At 38.4% G+C, this 15,839-nt stretch overlaps 1 protein-coding gene across 1 annotated transcript; it reads left to right on the top strand.

Annotated features, from left to right (window-relative positions):
- The first annotated feature begins 5,249 nt into the window (after positions 1–5,249).
- Positions 5,250–15,479, top strand: SLC10A2 (solute carrier family 10 member 2). The gene is made up of 7 exons (XM_059493956.1): positions 5,250–5,369; positions 7,337–7,734; positions 10,765–10,883; positions 12,006–12,094; positions 14,181–14,356; positions 14,926–15,083; positions 15,355–15,479. Exons 1-7 carry the CDS (start codon positions 5,250–5,252, stop codon positions 15,477–15,479), a joined length of 1,185 nt encoding a protein of 394 aa, XP_059349939.1.
- Positions 15,480–15,839: the final 360 nt, after the last annotated feature.

Genomic DNA, 15,839 nt, shown 5'->3' with positions numbered 1-15,839 from the left:
AGTCCCAATCTGATGTCTTTTTCCATGCATGAGTGCATAGAAAATGAATTCTAATTCTCATTTTAAGTGCATTTCCAAACCTCAAAAGTGAGAGTTCAACACCACTAAAGCATAGTCTAAGTGTCCAGGGGTCAGAAGGCAAGGAAAACAAGTTCCTCCAGTTAATACCTGGACCTTTTAAAGCACCTTTTCAAAGCTGGAACTTCAAAGGTGTTTCAAACATTTTGAACTGGAACAGTATGTATGTAAATAATCACACATTTAAATTTGCAAACTGAGTCACACTCAAGAATCACTAAAAATGCTGAAACAAAGTTTATAGATTACATGTCCTCATTTCTGATAATGTATTAAAAATGACATGAGATTTTTTTCCTAGTTAATGCTACTTGACAGTAGGTCACCAGGTTTTTGACTGATCACAGAATCCTCATGAAGAGGAAATAGATATTACTTAAATATCTACTGAAGATCTTGATGTAAAAAAATCTAATACTGCCTAAACTTATTTCAGCAGCAGAAAAAAAAGTAATTGCTTAAGTATGTTGTCATTTAATGAAGAGGGCTGGAAAAGTTTTTAGAGGAGTCACTTCATTTACATGGAAATTCTCAGAAAGCACAGGTGCTCTCTCACCAGAAATGCCAAACCACCTCCACACCTATATTCACTAATTTTTTTTGTTGTATATATGTAGTGGTTTACATGTGTTTATTTTTATATATTCATATATAAATAACTTTTCTTGTAAGGATGAAATCAATACACCTTTTTGATTTATTATATTCCAAACAGGAGACATTCAGCTGTGTCTGAAATGAAAGCAACCAGATGCAGATTATATTTTAGTATAAATAATTCCAGAATAGAACTGATGGAAATAATGCTGACAAGCATTTTCAGAGCAGATATCTGCACTAGCAAGCTTCAAGAAGAGCTGTGGGTCCTGTACTAACAGGTTGCTGCTGCAGGAGCCTGACGCCAGGTGAGATCCTCAGGCTTTCTCTGAGCTGTCATTTACGCCTGACTGTGCCCCAGCTCCTGACATTACCAACAGGCACAAAGCACAGCCAAGGTGCAGGAGCATGCAGAAAGTGTCTGGCATCTCTGCATTTTTTTTTTTTTTCGCCCACTGGTTAAAAAAACTGATGTGAGCTGAAGGGGTAGCAGATTTTAAATTGCTGTTTTTGCCCACAGGGACCTGAGTGTGCATCAAGCAGGTCCCAGGCAAACCATCTGCAAAATTCTCTGAGTACAGCCTGCAGGCTGCTCCAGGCCAGCACTCCCTCAGCCAGCCCACAGAAACAATGCCACATAATTAAGTATTGACTAGGATAGAGAGAGGTCATGATGAAACAGGGTTCAGGGAAAAAGGAACTTGGGCTCCAGATCATCTTGTAGTTCTTGTATTTCAGGACGCAGTGCAAAGAGGACCTGGTGCAGATCACAGACCTATCCCCTGGCATTTTTGACCAATTGCTGTGCACAACTCCCATTCTGCTCCATTGCTTTTGTGAGATCACCCATTTTAAAGGATGTTGCATGAGGGCTGTTCACATGAGCCCTAAGTTATTCTCAGCAGAGAACATCAGGAACGTCAGGCACAATTCACTTTGTTCAGCACAGCTATCCAGGCTGGGGCTCAGCAGTTTAAATATAGGTATGCAATGGTATTTTTAATGTCCCTAGGATATCCCCCCAGCCATGTCCCTGCAGGAAACACAATTCCCACAGCTCATGGCCCATCAACGAGCCCAGTGCAGATGACATGGATAACCCAGGGCTGCATTCCCTTTGTAGTTTTGATCTGGAGCACTAGAGCAATGTTGGAATAAATCCCCAAACTGTTGCCATTTACCATGTGCGAGGTTGTTTAGCAGAGAGGTTTTGGGGTGTGATAACTGGTTTTGTTTAATGGTTTATAACTAAGCCAAAAAGGCCACTGCACATTTGCAGATGTGATCCACTACCAGGGATGTATGAGTTTATACCCATGACTGATCTTTCAGACCATTTCAAAGTACATATGTTAGGGACACCTAAATCAGGGAGACTAAACCATACTGAGGTAAAATATCCAGATTACACATAGGGAAATTTTCAAGTCCCCAGCACCAAATGCTTTGATCTACTGATCTGTTCCTGTCATGCTTTATTCCTTGATAAGCCATGTCCCATCCATTAACAGGTGAATTAATTCATGAGCATTTTTCACCTATTATCAATTGTATTCTACTATAATTCTCTGCTTTCTCTGCTCTACCTTTATCTCTCTAAACAACAGAGAGAGACATTAGGTGATTTTGGAATTATTGTTTCAGTTAAATAAAAAATATCAAATTAATTTGTCAATTATCTTAATGAAAATTTTTAAAGGTGCAGCCAGGTTCTAGAGTTTGACAATGGTGGGACAGGCCATTGGAACTGCAGGCAAAAACACTGGTTTCCTACTACTTGTCAGGAGTTAAATACAATAAACCAACATAATAGCAAAGAAGAAACAGTATAAGTGGTTTCCCTTCCCCTTCTGATGAAAATTAACAGAGCCAAATTTGGTTCCAATAAAATAAAATTCCTATAATAATTTTATTTTTCCTTAACCTTGTAGAATGAAAATCAATCAGACCTTTGATCTAGAATTTATGCATCTATAATTTTTGGCCATTTATCCCAATTAAGCCATACTACAAATTAAAATTACAACTTTAAAAGGACAGGTACTGAAATATTTCTGTGGTATTTTAACCCTCAAAGACCAAAGTCAGTCCTTGGTGAAAAACATGAAAACATGTTTTTATTAAGGGATTCCAATCCAATAGAATTATTCAAGAACTTACACTTTTATACCTGGTAGCATGACTAATTTCTTTGATTTGTTATGAAATTATCTAACTTTCAGCTTTTTTAATCGATGTCAGAAGTCAGTCTTACAGTTTGGCAGTCAGAAGGCTACCCTATGCTTTTGGCAGTCTGTTGCTGTTTGTCTCACAGCCAGTCCTTATGAACATGTGAAATGTGGATTTCCCCTCATACATCTATCAGGAAAGAGCAAAGTCTGAGGCCTTTGCATTCTCTTCCATGCATTTGAGTGGTAACTATGATCTTTTGTTTTGTTCTGCTGAAAACTGTCACATTTGGCTACTTAAGAGGAGCACATTAAAACATGATTTGGATAGGGAAGTCTGAATTGTGTCAGAAAATGAAAAAGCACTATAGATTTCTCCTTGTAAAATAATTAGAGTTCTGACAAATCATAGCAGAACCCTATCCCTCCAGCCAATCACTTATTCTGTGCAGGAATCCAGCCATGACTGCAAGGTGATTCTCTCAAAATCAGCACACTAGCCAGCTAAATTTGCCTGTAATCCAAGTATGTATGTACATCAGGCTTTTTTCCCAGCTGAATTCGATACCTGTGCCCCCAATGTTTCTTTTGAAACTCAGTTCAAGGGTCTAACAGGCAGACTCTAGATGTCTGCACCAGTCATGAAATGTAAAAATGTAAATGTAAAGATTCTGTAAGTTAGCTTTGCAGAAGACTTTGATAGGAAGCTATCTCAAGCTAGATGTATTTTGATGTCATTACTTTCTCTCCTGCTATTACATGGAGATTTTATTTTCTTAATGCCTTCTATAAGCATCCAGTACAGTAAAATTTTAACAAATGAAAAAAATCTTCCATCTATAGCTGGAAATATATATACTATAGTTTAAAGTTATAAACAAGGTCAGAAATACTAGGTACAGCTGCTATCCCTCTTTCAAACATGGTGGTTGTCCTGGTTTAGGGCAAATTTGGGACAAATAATATATATATAATATTTTATATATATATATATATATATATATATATAAAAAATATCCAGCATAAACAGAACAGTCAACTGGGGATACAAGAATCATAAAGTCACCCTGTGAAAGTGGTAAAAAGCAGGTAATTGACTTTAGAATTGACTTTGGGTAATCAATTATCTGAAAGCAAAGATTCTTCTAACCAAGACATAAATATACTAAGAAGCATCTCAGAGTCTGAATTAAGCAGACAGGGAAGATTCATAAGTCTCATTAAGAAAAACATCACAGCAATAAGCACCAGACAGCCTTAAAAGACAAACAGTTAAATAGCCTCTCCCAGTGCAGGCTTCTGTATGCACTTACTGCTATTGTTGTTTTATAACTGCCTGAGTTAATGGATAAATCAATTACCTAATTGTCAGCACAGGAACAGAGCCTTACAATTTCTACCTACCTGGATTTGTTTGCTGAAGTGACACTAAACTCACTTGAATAAGCTGGGAGCCTCATCGCTGCAAAACTTCAAGAAGAAAAAGCATAGTATTGCTGTTTGTGATGCAAATATACATTTAGTTTGGTATTTCTCTAGTTGAGCATTGATTTTTCTCCTTTTTGATGTATGCTGACAGTGTCTGGGTATGTTAATCATCACCAAAATGCCCACCAAGTTCACTGCACTGCTCCTTCCTTCTGTAAATGTCACTGTGAAATGCTTAAAATCACCCTGGCTAACACGTGAACATGTCCAGGCAAAAGATGCCAGCTAGGTTCACAGAGCAGTACATAGTCCATCTTACCAGTTTAGCAGCATAACTTGAGTGGAAAACAGGCAGTGAAACAGAAGGCATGCAGCTAAGTATCTCTGAAAACCATCTCTGAATTGCTGCTTTCCTTGAGGATGTCTCCCACTAGCCTGCATTTAATCCATGCAAATGGATTAAATCCCAGAAGCACATTTTAAAAAGCAAAACATACTTAGAGGAATGTTTGAAATCCAGCACTCCTGAGAGACCCACCTGCCTACTCAGTAATACCCTACCTCCTGCAACATGCCAAGTTTTTAACTGTGCCTGTAAATATTTCAATGTCTTGGATAAGGTTTTAGTTCCCTAACACAGGAGGACTGCTTGATACAGAAATTCCCATCTGTGCTATATTGTGGCAATGTCAGCCTAATAATAAGTTGAATTCAGAAGGGCTCTCTTCTGTTTCCAGACAACATTTTTGTGATCTAAATGCTAGCTGCTGAAATAATGACTCGCTATCATCCCTTTTAAAATAGAGGGGAAAAAACAAAGGCAAAGCTAGCAGTTAAATACAGGTTAATTTTGCACAACTTGCTGCTCCACAAGGCCACACTGGTGAGTAGCTGATGTGCTGTTTGTCCTTGGCTAAACACAAAACCTGTGCATGAAAATCTCCCCCTACACACTGTTCATAGAAATCAAATTCCAAAATGACGGCTGCAGAGGCTGGAGACCCAAAGCAGGGACATTTCATCTGTGCTGTGTCTGGGGATACAGCATCAAGCCCCCCTGCAGCGCCCAGTCAAGGGGTCTGCAAGGAGACAGAGGAGGTAAAAGCAAGCCCCTGCATGCGGCTCTGCTGAGAAACAGCCGCTCTAAGCCTCACCTCCTCTCCCAAACTACTCACTCTGGGTTTCCACAGCGTACCAGACACTTACAGGACTAGGAAAGCTGCCCCCGGCCCAAAGGTTTGCTGGAGATTTCAAGACGCTTGTAAAAAAATTTTAGTTTCAACAAGAAACAAGTTCAAGCGCAAATCAAAACTCTGATAGAGGTTTTATAGAAAATATTAATACAGCATTATTAATATGGCTTTAAAAACCTTACTAGCCCTTTAAAATATTTGGATTGAAAAGTAAAATCTCCTAAAACAATCTGTTTGAAAGCTACCATAAAAAGGAGAATAAGTTTTTCTGCCAAACTCAGATCTTGTGGCTTTCTTTTCCTTTCATCTGCTCCTTATTACCTTACTTGTTGTTCTGTTAGACATATCCTAGTCACACAGATGTGGCACTAATCGCAGGGTAGGAGTTGCCAGCTGCCTGGGAGGATAAAGCTACTCTGACATTATCCCATCAGGCACCCAGCAGTGACTTAGGAGATACAGCCATTTAGCTGACCCCTCTGTAAAGAAGCAGGTGCCATCTGAGCATGCTGGGAAATCCTTTCTGTGGCAGTCAGCTCCCCCTACACAATTCAAGGTTTAAAGTTTTAAAGAAAAGCAAGTCTTATCATTCATATCATTTCACCCACTGATGTTCAGAACAAAGTGCTGAGATTTCCAGTGAGAGTCTTGCTTGCTGAAGATAATTATGGCTTAGCATGTTACTCTAGTGAAAAATATTTCTGTGTTGAAAAATCAGGATTTTTGGGGGCATCAATTGCACTTTACATATCAGACTCCATTTTAATCTAAGATCTACACTGGAAGATACTTCTGCCACAAATCTTGAGCACAGGTAAAGAAAATTATTAAGATTCTTCCTCTGAAAACCATCCAAATTTACAGATTTTCATGGAAGCCTAAGGGGTAAATCTTTAAAAGCTTTTCAAAATTTGAGACTGCTTTTGAGCCATGGGGATGACAGAGCACAAGCCATACCAAAGCCAGGCACAATAAACCTGTGTCCTAACTTTTGTGCTGTACCTGGTAAGAAAAGGTGGCCTGCACTGTCATCCCTGGCGTGGATGCCGAGCGTGTCGTGGCAGGGAAGGGGTTGTGGTCAGCTTGCTGGGTGCCATGGCTCCAGAGTCTTGTGCCAGCCTCACTGCCCTGCTCTCTGTTCCCCATGCTTGACTCAGAGAATATATCTCCTTCCCCCTCTGCCCTTACCACCCCACTCTCCTCCTCTCACTGTGCACCCCTTCCATTCCAAGCTGGATCAAAGTGTGACTGCACCTGCTGCACCTGGCAGGAGGTGTCAGGAGGACACTGAATCTCCATGCTGCCAGAAACAAAGATTCCATGTCATTCAAATGAGCCTGTGGGTTGTGCTGAATGTTGCATCCATTAGCAAGTGCTGCAGATCAAATCATACCTCAGGACTTCTGCTCAGGGTTTCTTGTGTCTCGGTTACTCACCACACAGACCCCTGTACTGCCAGCAACACTGCATGCATGAGCAGGTTTCCCAAAGACATGCAAGAAACTCAAAGAATGAAGTCTAAGCTTTCTCTTCCTCTTGTGATTCTCATTTTATGGTCTTAGCAGCACTACAAGCCTCCTTTACATCTTTAAATATTAACACAGCTATTCTCTTCATGTGGGATCCCTCATTAACATATGAATAAATGATTAATGGTCACTGTACCAAAGAAGTGCAACTTTTATAACTATATGAATCAGCACTGAGCCAAACCCTTCAAGAGTAGTAAGAGTTTTCTGGCATTTATTGCACTTTATTGCTTCCTGGATCATTTAAAAGAAGTCACTGACAAACAACTGTAGGCTTGAAAGTTTACTGCGGATACAGTGAGAAGTTCTGTACTTCAAAATGCAGACAAACTTTCTTTCCCAGCAATTTAATGCTGGTCCTTTGGCAGAAAACTCCACAGCTTGTCCAGCAAATGCTACTATTTGTGATGGCACCTCTTGTGTATTGACAGAAGATAATTTTAATCAAACTTTGAGCGTAGTTTTAAGTACTGTTCTAACAATCATGTTGGCTTTGGTGATGTTCTCCATGGGCTGCAATGTGGAAATCAAGAATTTCTTGGGCCACATAAAAAGACCCTGGGGTATATTTGTGGGTTTCCTTTGCCAGTTTGGAATTATGCCTCTCACAGCCTTCTTGCTCTCTTTGGCCTTCAACATCCTTCCTATTCAAGCTGTCGTGGTGATGATCATGGGATGCTGTCCGGGGGGCACAGCCTCGAATGTTATCGCCTACTGGGTGGATGGAGACATGGACCTAAGGTAAGAGGAGCTCTTCTTTAAGTACTTCATGTGGCTCTTTACATTGCAAATTTTACATTGAAAAGGACTGTCTGATCTCTCTGATGGTTTTCTTAGCTTCCTGGCACATGCATGGTTTTTTCTCCTTGTAAAGATGGTGAGTTACTGTAATTGCAGTAAATATAAGCAGAATAGCAAATATCCTTGGTTCATTGGGAATTCATGAGAAGATATCACAAGAGAATTGTGTACATTAGAAAATATCTTTATTGTTAAACTTCAGATCCTGGAGCAAATATCATCAATGAAGACAATTAATATATATTATGAAAACTTTGCCCAAGTTAAAATTATTTTTCTTTCTCCCAAGATCCTGAGTAGTGAAAATATAAAAAAAAACATAGGATTTTGGGACCAGAATCCTCTGTACAAAATAGCAACTATGCAACTTTTCTTGGAAAAGAGCTCCTGTGGAAAAATATTTTCCCTCCTTTTGTGTTCTATACAACAAAAAGACAGGTATTTATTTTCTCAATGAATACTAGTTCTAATGAATACTTGTGATAATTCTTTCTGCTCCTGGAACCTTATGCAAAGTCTTCAAACTGAGGGAATATTTTACAGGCTAGAAAACACTGCTTAAGGCAGCCCTGCATATTGGGAGCAATGAAAACCCTCCTTTGTGTCAGTGTAATGGTCTCAATGACAAAGTGCTATCAACTCAGAAGCAGATGTGTAAGGCACCTGACATGGCATAGGACATCAAATACACAGGAGAAGTAAACCCTACTCTTAATGCAAATTCCATGGGAGGTTCATCAACTCTAAGAGCCTCTAAAAACAAGTTGTCTTTTATTTTTATGTCCTGATTACTTTGGTCTAAAATAAAGAGGATCGTTTCTCTCTTTCCTACAGAGCAAAATAAATTAGAGCATTCATCCAATTTATCATATGCCAGTCTTAACTAGAAACAAAAAATAGTAGAAGTAAGAAATATGTGGAGCTAGAGTAAAAAGTCTAATAATGTTAATATTTGTAGCTTTAGTACAATATTTTTTCCATCCTTTGAAAATATTGAACTTTTCTGTCACATACAGGTATTAATGTAGAAAACAGCTTTCAAATTATAAATGAGATTAGCTCTGCTAATCCTTGACTTCCTCATTGTAGATGAAAAATCTATGATATTAAGAACTGTAAGACTCTTAATTTCAACTAATACAGGTCTAAGAAATCACAGATGAGAAGATATTGAGTACAAGGCTGAAATTTTGTTCTAATCTCTCCCTGAAAGAATAAACTGAGCTAAAGTATGCTTGGTCAGCTCTGTATGTTCAGAGTTGTTCCAACGAAATCAGTGTTAAAAACCCAGATTTATAATGCTATAAACATGAACAGGATTTCTATCCCATGGTGATGACAAAGGGTGAAGTTAATTGAAAATGCCTTTAAAAGGTTATTCTTCAGGTAAAGACCTCTACCTTTGTTCAGAGGCTTTTGGTCAATACCTTTGCAACAAAGATGCAGGGACCACAGGATACAGGAGGTACAGCAGATTGTCAAGGCAGGCATCTTCTCTTCTCAACAGAAGAATAACATTGGAAATTGTATGGATGGTTTCTGAAGCCGCCACAGTATCATATCAGACATTGTTTTGGTTTTAAGTTTAATATTTTATGATTCGACATTACAAACCATGTCTATACTTCTGCTTCAAAACCTTTGTGCAAATGGACCACAAGTTGGAGAAGGAATTAGTTTTATAATTAGCATTATGATCATAGTCAGGTGAAGTATGATGTTTCATATCTTTCTTAGTAAATCAAATCCAGCTGATATCCTCGAATGCTTCCCCATAGAGATATCTTTTGATATTTCACACAAACAACTGCTTCTGTGGAAACAGGGACAGGGGTTAGAGGATGGCCAGATTTTGGAGAAGGAGGTACATTCAGGGACAGTATAAAGATATAGGAAATACAAAGGTAGGAAACATGAGGGGCTTTTTTTTTCTATTTGGGACTTCATCAAACCTTAATTGTAGCCTGTAACTCTTTTTCTCAGTAGGAGACTTCTATAGGAATTCTTTTGCCAGAGGCTCCTGCAAATTCCTATTCAATGACTCTAAGGCAGAGAGTGACTAGAACCAAAATGAATGCAGATATTCCTGTGGTTTCTGCATAATTTTTTCTAGATTTCTCTGGATCTGCTCAGCTTGTGGCCAGGATCAGTAGTCTCTTTTCTGAGGACAAGCAACAATAAAGAGAAATCTGAAGTGAGGCTCAGAAAAAAGCTTCCAAAATCTCTTAACTAGAACCTTCTCTCACTATTTTTACACCAGAAAAATGAGATTTGCATGCATAATTTTATCTTCTGCATTCCAATTCCAACTCCTTAAAACAAGGAGTTTCCTCCTTATTTTAGATGCCTTGTCTTTTCCTATTTCTTCACTCCTGTAGCAGAATGCATCTTTTTGTACAACAGAAAACAGAAATATCTTTGCAAAATGCAGGAACAATCCTTATGCTAAGCCTCACTGAGCAATTCTCAGCACCTACTTTTTGGCCTAGAGCAAAACAAGCCAGAAAAGGGAATTTTATTTTATCACATATCATAGGCAATTAAATGGATTTCTGTGCTATTGACTTCAGAGTGAAATTTTAACACCCTAGAACTGCTGTTATAATTAAAAGCTCCATTTGATGTCCATCTCTGCCCCTGTTTCCTGCTTACTGTCCTCTCTGAAACCAGCCAGAAAAGCAGCATGGAGACATATTTGCCAACAGACCTTTCTGCTGGCCGCCTGTCTGACTGCCTCCTTTGCACCAAAATTTATGGTTCTGTGGCTGCAGAACACCTTGATTTTTCATGTTCTTTTCTTTTCAGCAGAAGCCATTCCTTTCATTTAGCATTTCTCTAACCTGATAAATTGTCTGTAGCCAGCAACATTTCTTGCACAACCTTTCACAAGGTGTGAAATGGTAATAAGAAAATGAGAAAGACTATGGGCTAGCATGAGATGAACTGTCACTGTAACCAATTTCTTTGCAGCATCAGCATGACAACTTGCTCCACGCTGCTTGCAATGGGAATGATGCCACTTTGTCTCTTTGTTTACACCAAAATGTGGACTGATGCTGATGCAATTGTACTCCCCTATAACAGCATTGGTGAGTCCAGTGAAACAGCACTTTCTCTTCTGTCTATCCTCCATTCAGGGCAACCTATACCATCACCCTGCAGTCAGGAAGAAATCACCTCAGATTTTTAAAAATATTTCTCTTTCTACCTTTTAATAACCTCCATGGACATTAGGCCCATGAAGAATCACTTCACATCATCCACAGCTCTGCCAAAGACTTGAAGCCGTTATAAATATTGTACAGATAATTGTGACAAGATTGTGTTTGTTTTTCTTTCTAAATGGCTTTGAGACCTACATGGTAGTGGGATAAGAATATAGAATAATTCAGATAGGAATAGCTGCTTCTTCTGGATGAAAGTGTTTATAACAGCTTTAAGATACAATCCTACAAAGAGCTAAATGCTGAGGCCATAATCTGACAAAATACTTAGGCACACGTGGATAATTAAGCAAGTGATTAAAGCTGCTGAGTCTCTTTGAAAAGCTGCAATCTACACTGCCAGGAGTGGCTTCATTTGACTTCCTGTCAAAAATCTCATTCAGCTACAAAGAGAAAATAGTTAAAGTATTTAGAAATACATGCTCCAGTGCTTTGCAGAGCTGTGGCCCTAGTGCTTATCAAGTGCAGTTCCATGTTGTGCTAATCTTAAAAGCCAGCAGAATCACTTTCACATTCTTCAACTTCACTTCCCATTGTCCTTGGGGAAAAACAAAAAACCAATACGTTGCTTGTGCTTTCAAAATAAATACTGGAGGGGGAAGGCCAAACCAAAAGAAGCTCTAAACTGGTTGCTGATACGGTACAGTAGCAAAACACCTGCAGACAAAATGAACATTTAATATAGCTACTCACATCACAGGATAGTGATGATTAGCACACAGATTTCTGTCTGCCTTTCTGATGCAGGTGAATGAGCATGTAGCTCAGCAGAATGGCAATTACTTCAACAGGCTGCCAAAGATAATAGAGTCTATAGAAAAGCAAATAGGCAGGTGTGGGTAGAGTGTGCATGAGTGCTCCAGGGTGTGCACACAGAAGCATCCCCTGAAAGGCTGCTCCAGGCCCACAGTCACTCATCACGGTGCCCGTCCTGTGGTGAGCTCTTGCACCATGCAGGGTCTTGACTTCTCTTTTCTTTTTTTACAGGACTTTCTCTGGTAGCTCTTGTAGTTCCTGTTTCAGTGGGAATATTTGTCAACCACAAGTGGCCTAGTAAAGCAAAAATCATACTTAAGGTAGGATATATAAGGCTGAAGTATAAGCAATTATGGACAAATTATGGAATCAGTGGGACCACTGAAGCAGTACATTGCTATTCATAGTATTAGTACTTGACTTCAAAAGACCTGGTAAGTTTTCAGCAGAAAACAAATGAGGTGCTGTGGAAATGTATTGCTTTTCCCCTGCACAAACATGCATGAGTTGCATGCATTATTAGCAACCATCATTATCTAAAGAACCTACTTTTGTCTTTGGCTGCAACTATGTTAGTAATTGAGTTCAGTATATAATGTAAACTGAAATTGGAAGGAAAATCATTCAGGTGAAAAGAAAGCAGTTTTTTCTCTGCAAAACAATAAAAAATAAAATAGTTCTGTATCAAAATGCCTTTCTCCTTTTAAGAGAGTTTCCTAATATTTTTGTGATCCAATTTTTGAGTGTGAAGCCAATTTTTATTAAAAAATAATAAACATAAACTATTCCAACTCTTATATAAACCTTAAAAGACTATTGACAAAATACAGGATGCCATCTTTGCAAGATTGTTTCAGTTACATCAAAAATATGGGAGTTTTGGCAAAAAACTGTTCTCATCAAAATAATAATAATAATAATTCAGCCACATCTAGGGTGACAGCAAATTAATTATTCTGTACATTTGGTTTAGGTTTAAAGAGATTTTCATATGTACTGAGAATTCTTGGCCTTTCCTAATCATTCTTATTTAACAAATATGTTATCTAAATTTTCTTAAAGAAAACTACTCTGGTTGCATGTTTTTCTACCTATGTTTGTTATCACTTCTTTGCTATTGGCTCAGACAGCATAGAGCACAAGTAAGGTCTTTTTAAATCAATCCATTTTCATGAAACTGCTAGCTTATCACATTGCATTTTGAAATGCATTCACATCTTACTATTTCTATTTAATTAGTTGAGGGGAAAGCATGGACTTGTACTTGCATGTGAAGAAACTCTACTCGATCTCTCAGCAAAGCCTCATTTCATTCCTTCTTACTGAGTGGGTGAGCAGCCCACAGCCTTGAGAGTTTTCTTTGTGTAGGACAATAAAGCACCAAGTGAAGATTGAGCCATAGCTGTCAGATTAAGGCCTATATAGTGAGAAATTCAGACAAGAGAACAAAGACAGTGTGCCAGGTGAAAGAAGAGCTTGTCATGGCCAGACCATGTTTCTTCTTCCAAAGTGCATGTGTTTAATAGCTCAGCCAAACAAAAGCACTTGCTCACTCGGTGCTCTTAAAAATGTTTCAGCCAAAGACTGATGGAACCACTTCAATGGCAATACATGTTTTAGCTGAGAAATACATCCTTGTAAGCTTAGACTAAGAAGTGTGTCTCTGAGATCCCTGACAGACCTTCCACTTGGGTATTGAAAAGAGAGTGAGCTATAACTTTTTTAGGCAAGCAGTGGTAAAGGTCTCAGTACATTTAGTCACAAGAAATAAGATCAACTACAGTGCTCAGGTCTATGTAAAAGGGCTATACAAGCTCATAACCAGTTTTCAAGCATGAATTTTTAGCCTCATTAAAGATTTACCCCTGCACTTGGCAAATAATTTCCTAGCACTAGCTCACTAGCAATCTAGTGTCTAATTAGCAGACACTGTACTAAGCCTCAGAGTGATTCACCAAGGTGGGGAGGAAAATGCAGTATTCTACTTACTAGGCTGTCAGTTTCTCAACAACTCTGGGGAAATTTTTCTAATGTGTGCACCATTCCTCACTCATATCAAACCTGTGAAATTACTTTTAATCTCCAGCCCTAAGTACAATTATAGTCAAGGCTTCAAAAGGCTAGTTTTACAGACATCTGCTATAGAAACATATTACAGCTGTGTCTTGATCTAGAGCTGTAGTCACACCTTGAAGTACATCATACATCTCCTGTTTGTTAAAATGGCAACTATCTCATCTCTCTGACTGCTTTGAATTGCTGTAAACACTAGGTTTTGTGCTTAACATGACATTTCAGTGACTCACGTTTGACACCATTTTGACACTCAATTTCCTTGAGGTGTCATTTGTACAGTACTGTGTGATTCTGTGATCCTGACTGAATCCCTCTTCTTTTGCTTCACAGGTAGGTTCCATTGTGGGAGCAGTGCTCATCGTGCTCACTGCTGTGGTTGGGGGAATACTCTACAAAGGCTCCTGGGTTATCACACCAAAATTATGGATCATTGGCACCATATTTCCAGCAGCTGGATATACTTTAGGATTCTTTCTGGCTCGCCTAGCTGGTCTGTCATGGAACAGGTAATGCACAGCCTTTATTCAACTGCGTAAAAAGATTTTATTCAGGGATTAATCAATGCTGAGAATGCTCTCTAAGCATTATTTAGGTTACAGAGTCACTCATTCACTGTCTGCTTTTTTGTGATACTAAGTGCAGACAAAGCTTTTCTCATGCACATTCATTTACAGATTCTGACAATAACATTTCCTCCAACACTTCGTATGTTTTCCCTTTGTGCGCCAATGTCTTGCACTTCAAGCAGGTGAAACAGACCTGACTTGTAAGTGGTTTGGAACTGCAGTAAAACCTCTCATGTAAATGCATCAGTCTACAATTTAGACCACCATTGCAAGAGAGAGAGACAGTGAGTGCCACATATGTGCCTTGAAGGTGGTTCACCGTCTTCTACAGCTGCTGAACCGCCAATAATTGGTGGTACCGGCCATAGGTGGAGTGTTTTTCTGACTATGTCAGCTGAAGGAAACAATTTTCTTAGTTATCCTTTACATTTTTTGCTTATCCAGATTAGTAAAAAGCATTGGACCCACTGGATGCTATTTCCCACCTGTCTTTGTATTATTCCCTTTAGGTGTCGTACAGTGTCTCTGGAAACAGGCATGCAAAACACCCAGCTATGTTCCACCGTAGTACAGCTCTCATTCACTCCTGAACAACTTGAACTGATGTTTACTTTCCCACTCATCTACAGCATTTTCCAGCTGTTGTTTGCAGCACTAATTTTAGGAGGTAAAGTATAGTAATTTTATTTTATAGCACTATAATTATCATTATTATTACCAGTTTAACTTTTCATGTATATTGAGAAAACAAGAAGAGATAAAAATAATCAAATGGATTTCAAAATCAAATCATAGCTTTAAAAAGACTTTCTGGAAGTTTTGAAATATTTTAGCAATATAAAGAAAGAAATGTTGCATGGATATATGTTACTACAGCATCTTTTTCAGGTAATTTTTATAATTCTTTTATTTAATACTGTCCATATATTGATCCTCAGGCTACCGTCTTTACAGAAGACGCCATGTCAAAACAAAGACAGATGTTGAGAAAACAGCGCAAAAAGAGGATTCAAAATCAGAAGCTAAAATAAATGGAGGATTTGTATCAGATGAGATTAAATAGACAATTATGTCTGCTTCCACCAGCTGTGAAAATAAAGAATATATGGTTTATTTAAAACATTTTTTTTTCACATGCTGTTTTTTCATGGTAATATTAAACAAAAGAAGAAGTTCTGCTGACATTGTACAGCGAGACTTTAAAATTATTTACTTAAGAAAGATCTATTTTGATTTTTAACATGGTTTTTGCCACAATCGTAGAATGTGGTTTTCAGGATAATTTCCCAAATTATGGATTATTTTACATTTTATTATTATGGATTATTAAACAAAAAGAAGAATAAAGGTGGGCTATTGCCAAAAAGAAGCAGATATCTGCAATACCAACTCCAGCCCATGATCCTGCAAATCCATCTGCTAG

The sequence above is a fragment of the Ammospiza nelsoni genome, chromosome 2 (genome assembly GCF_027579445.1).
Source record: "Ammospiza nelsoni isolate bAmmNel1 chromosome 2, bAmmNel1.pri, whole genome shotgun sequence".
NCBI lineage: Eukaryota > Metazoa > Chordata > Aves > Passeriformes > Passerellidae > Ammospiza > Ammospiza nelsoni.
This window is presented reverse-complemented; position numbering and strand designations above follow the sequence as displayed.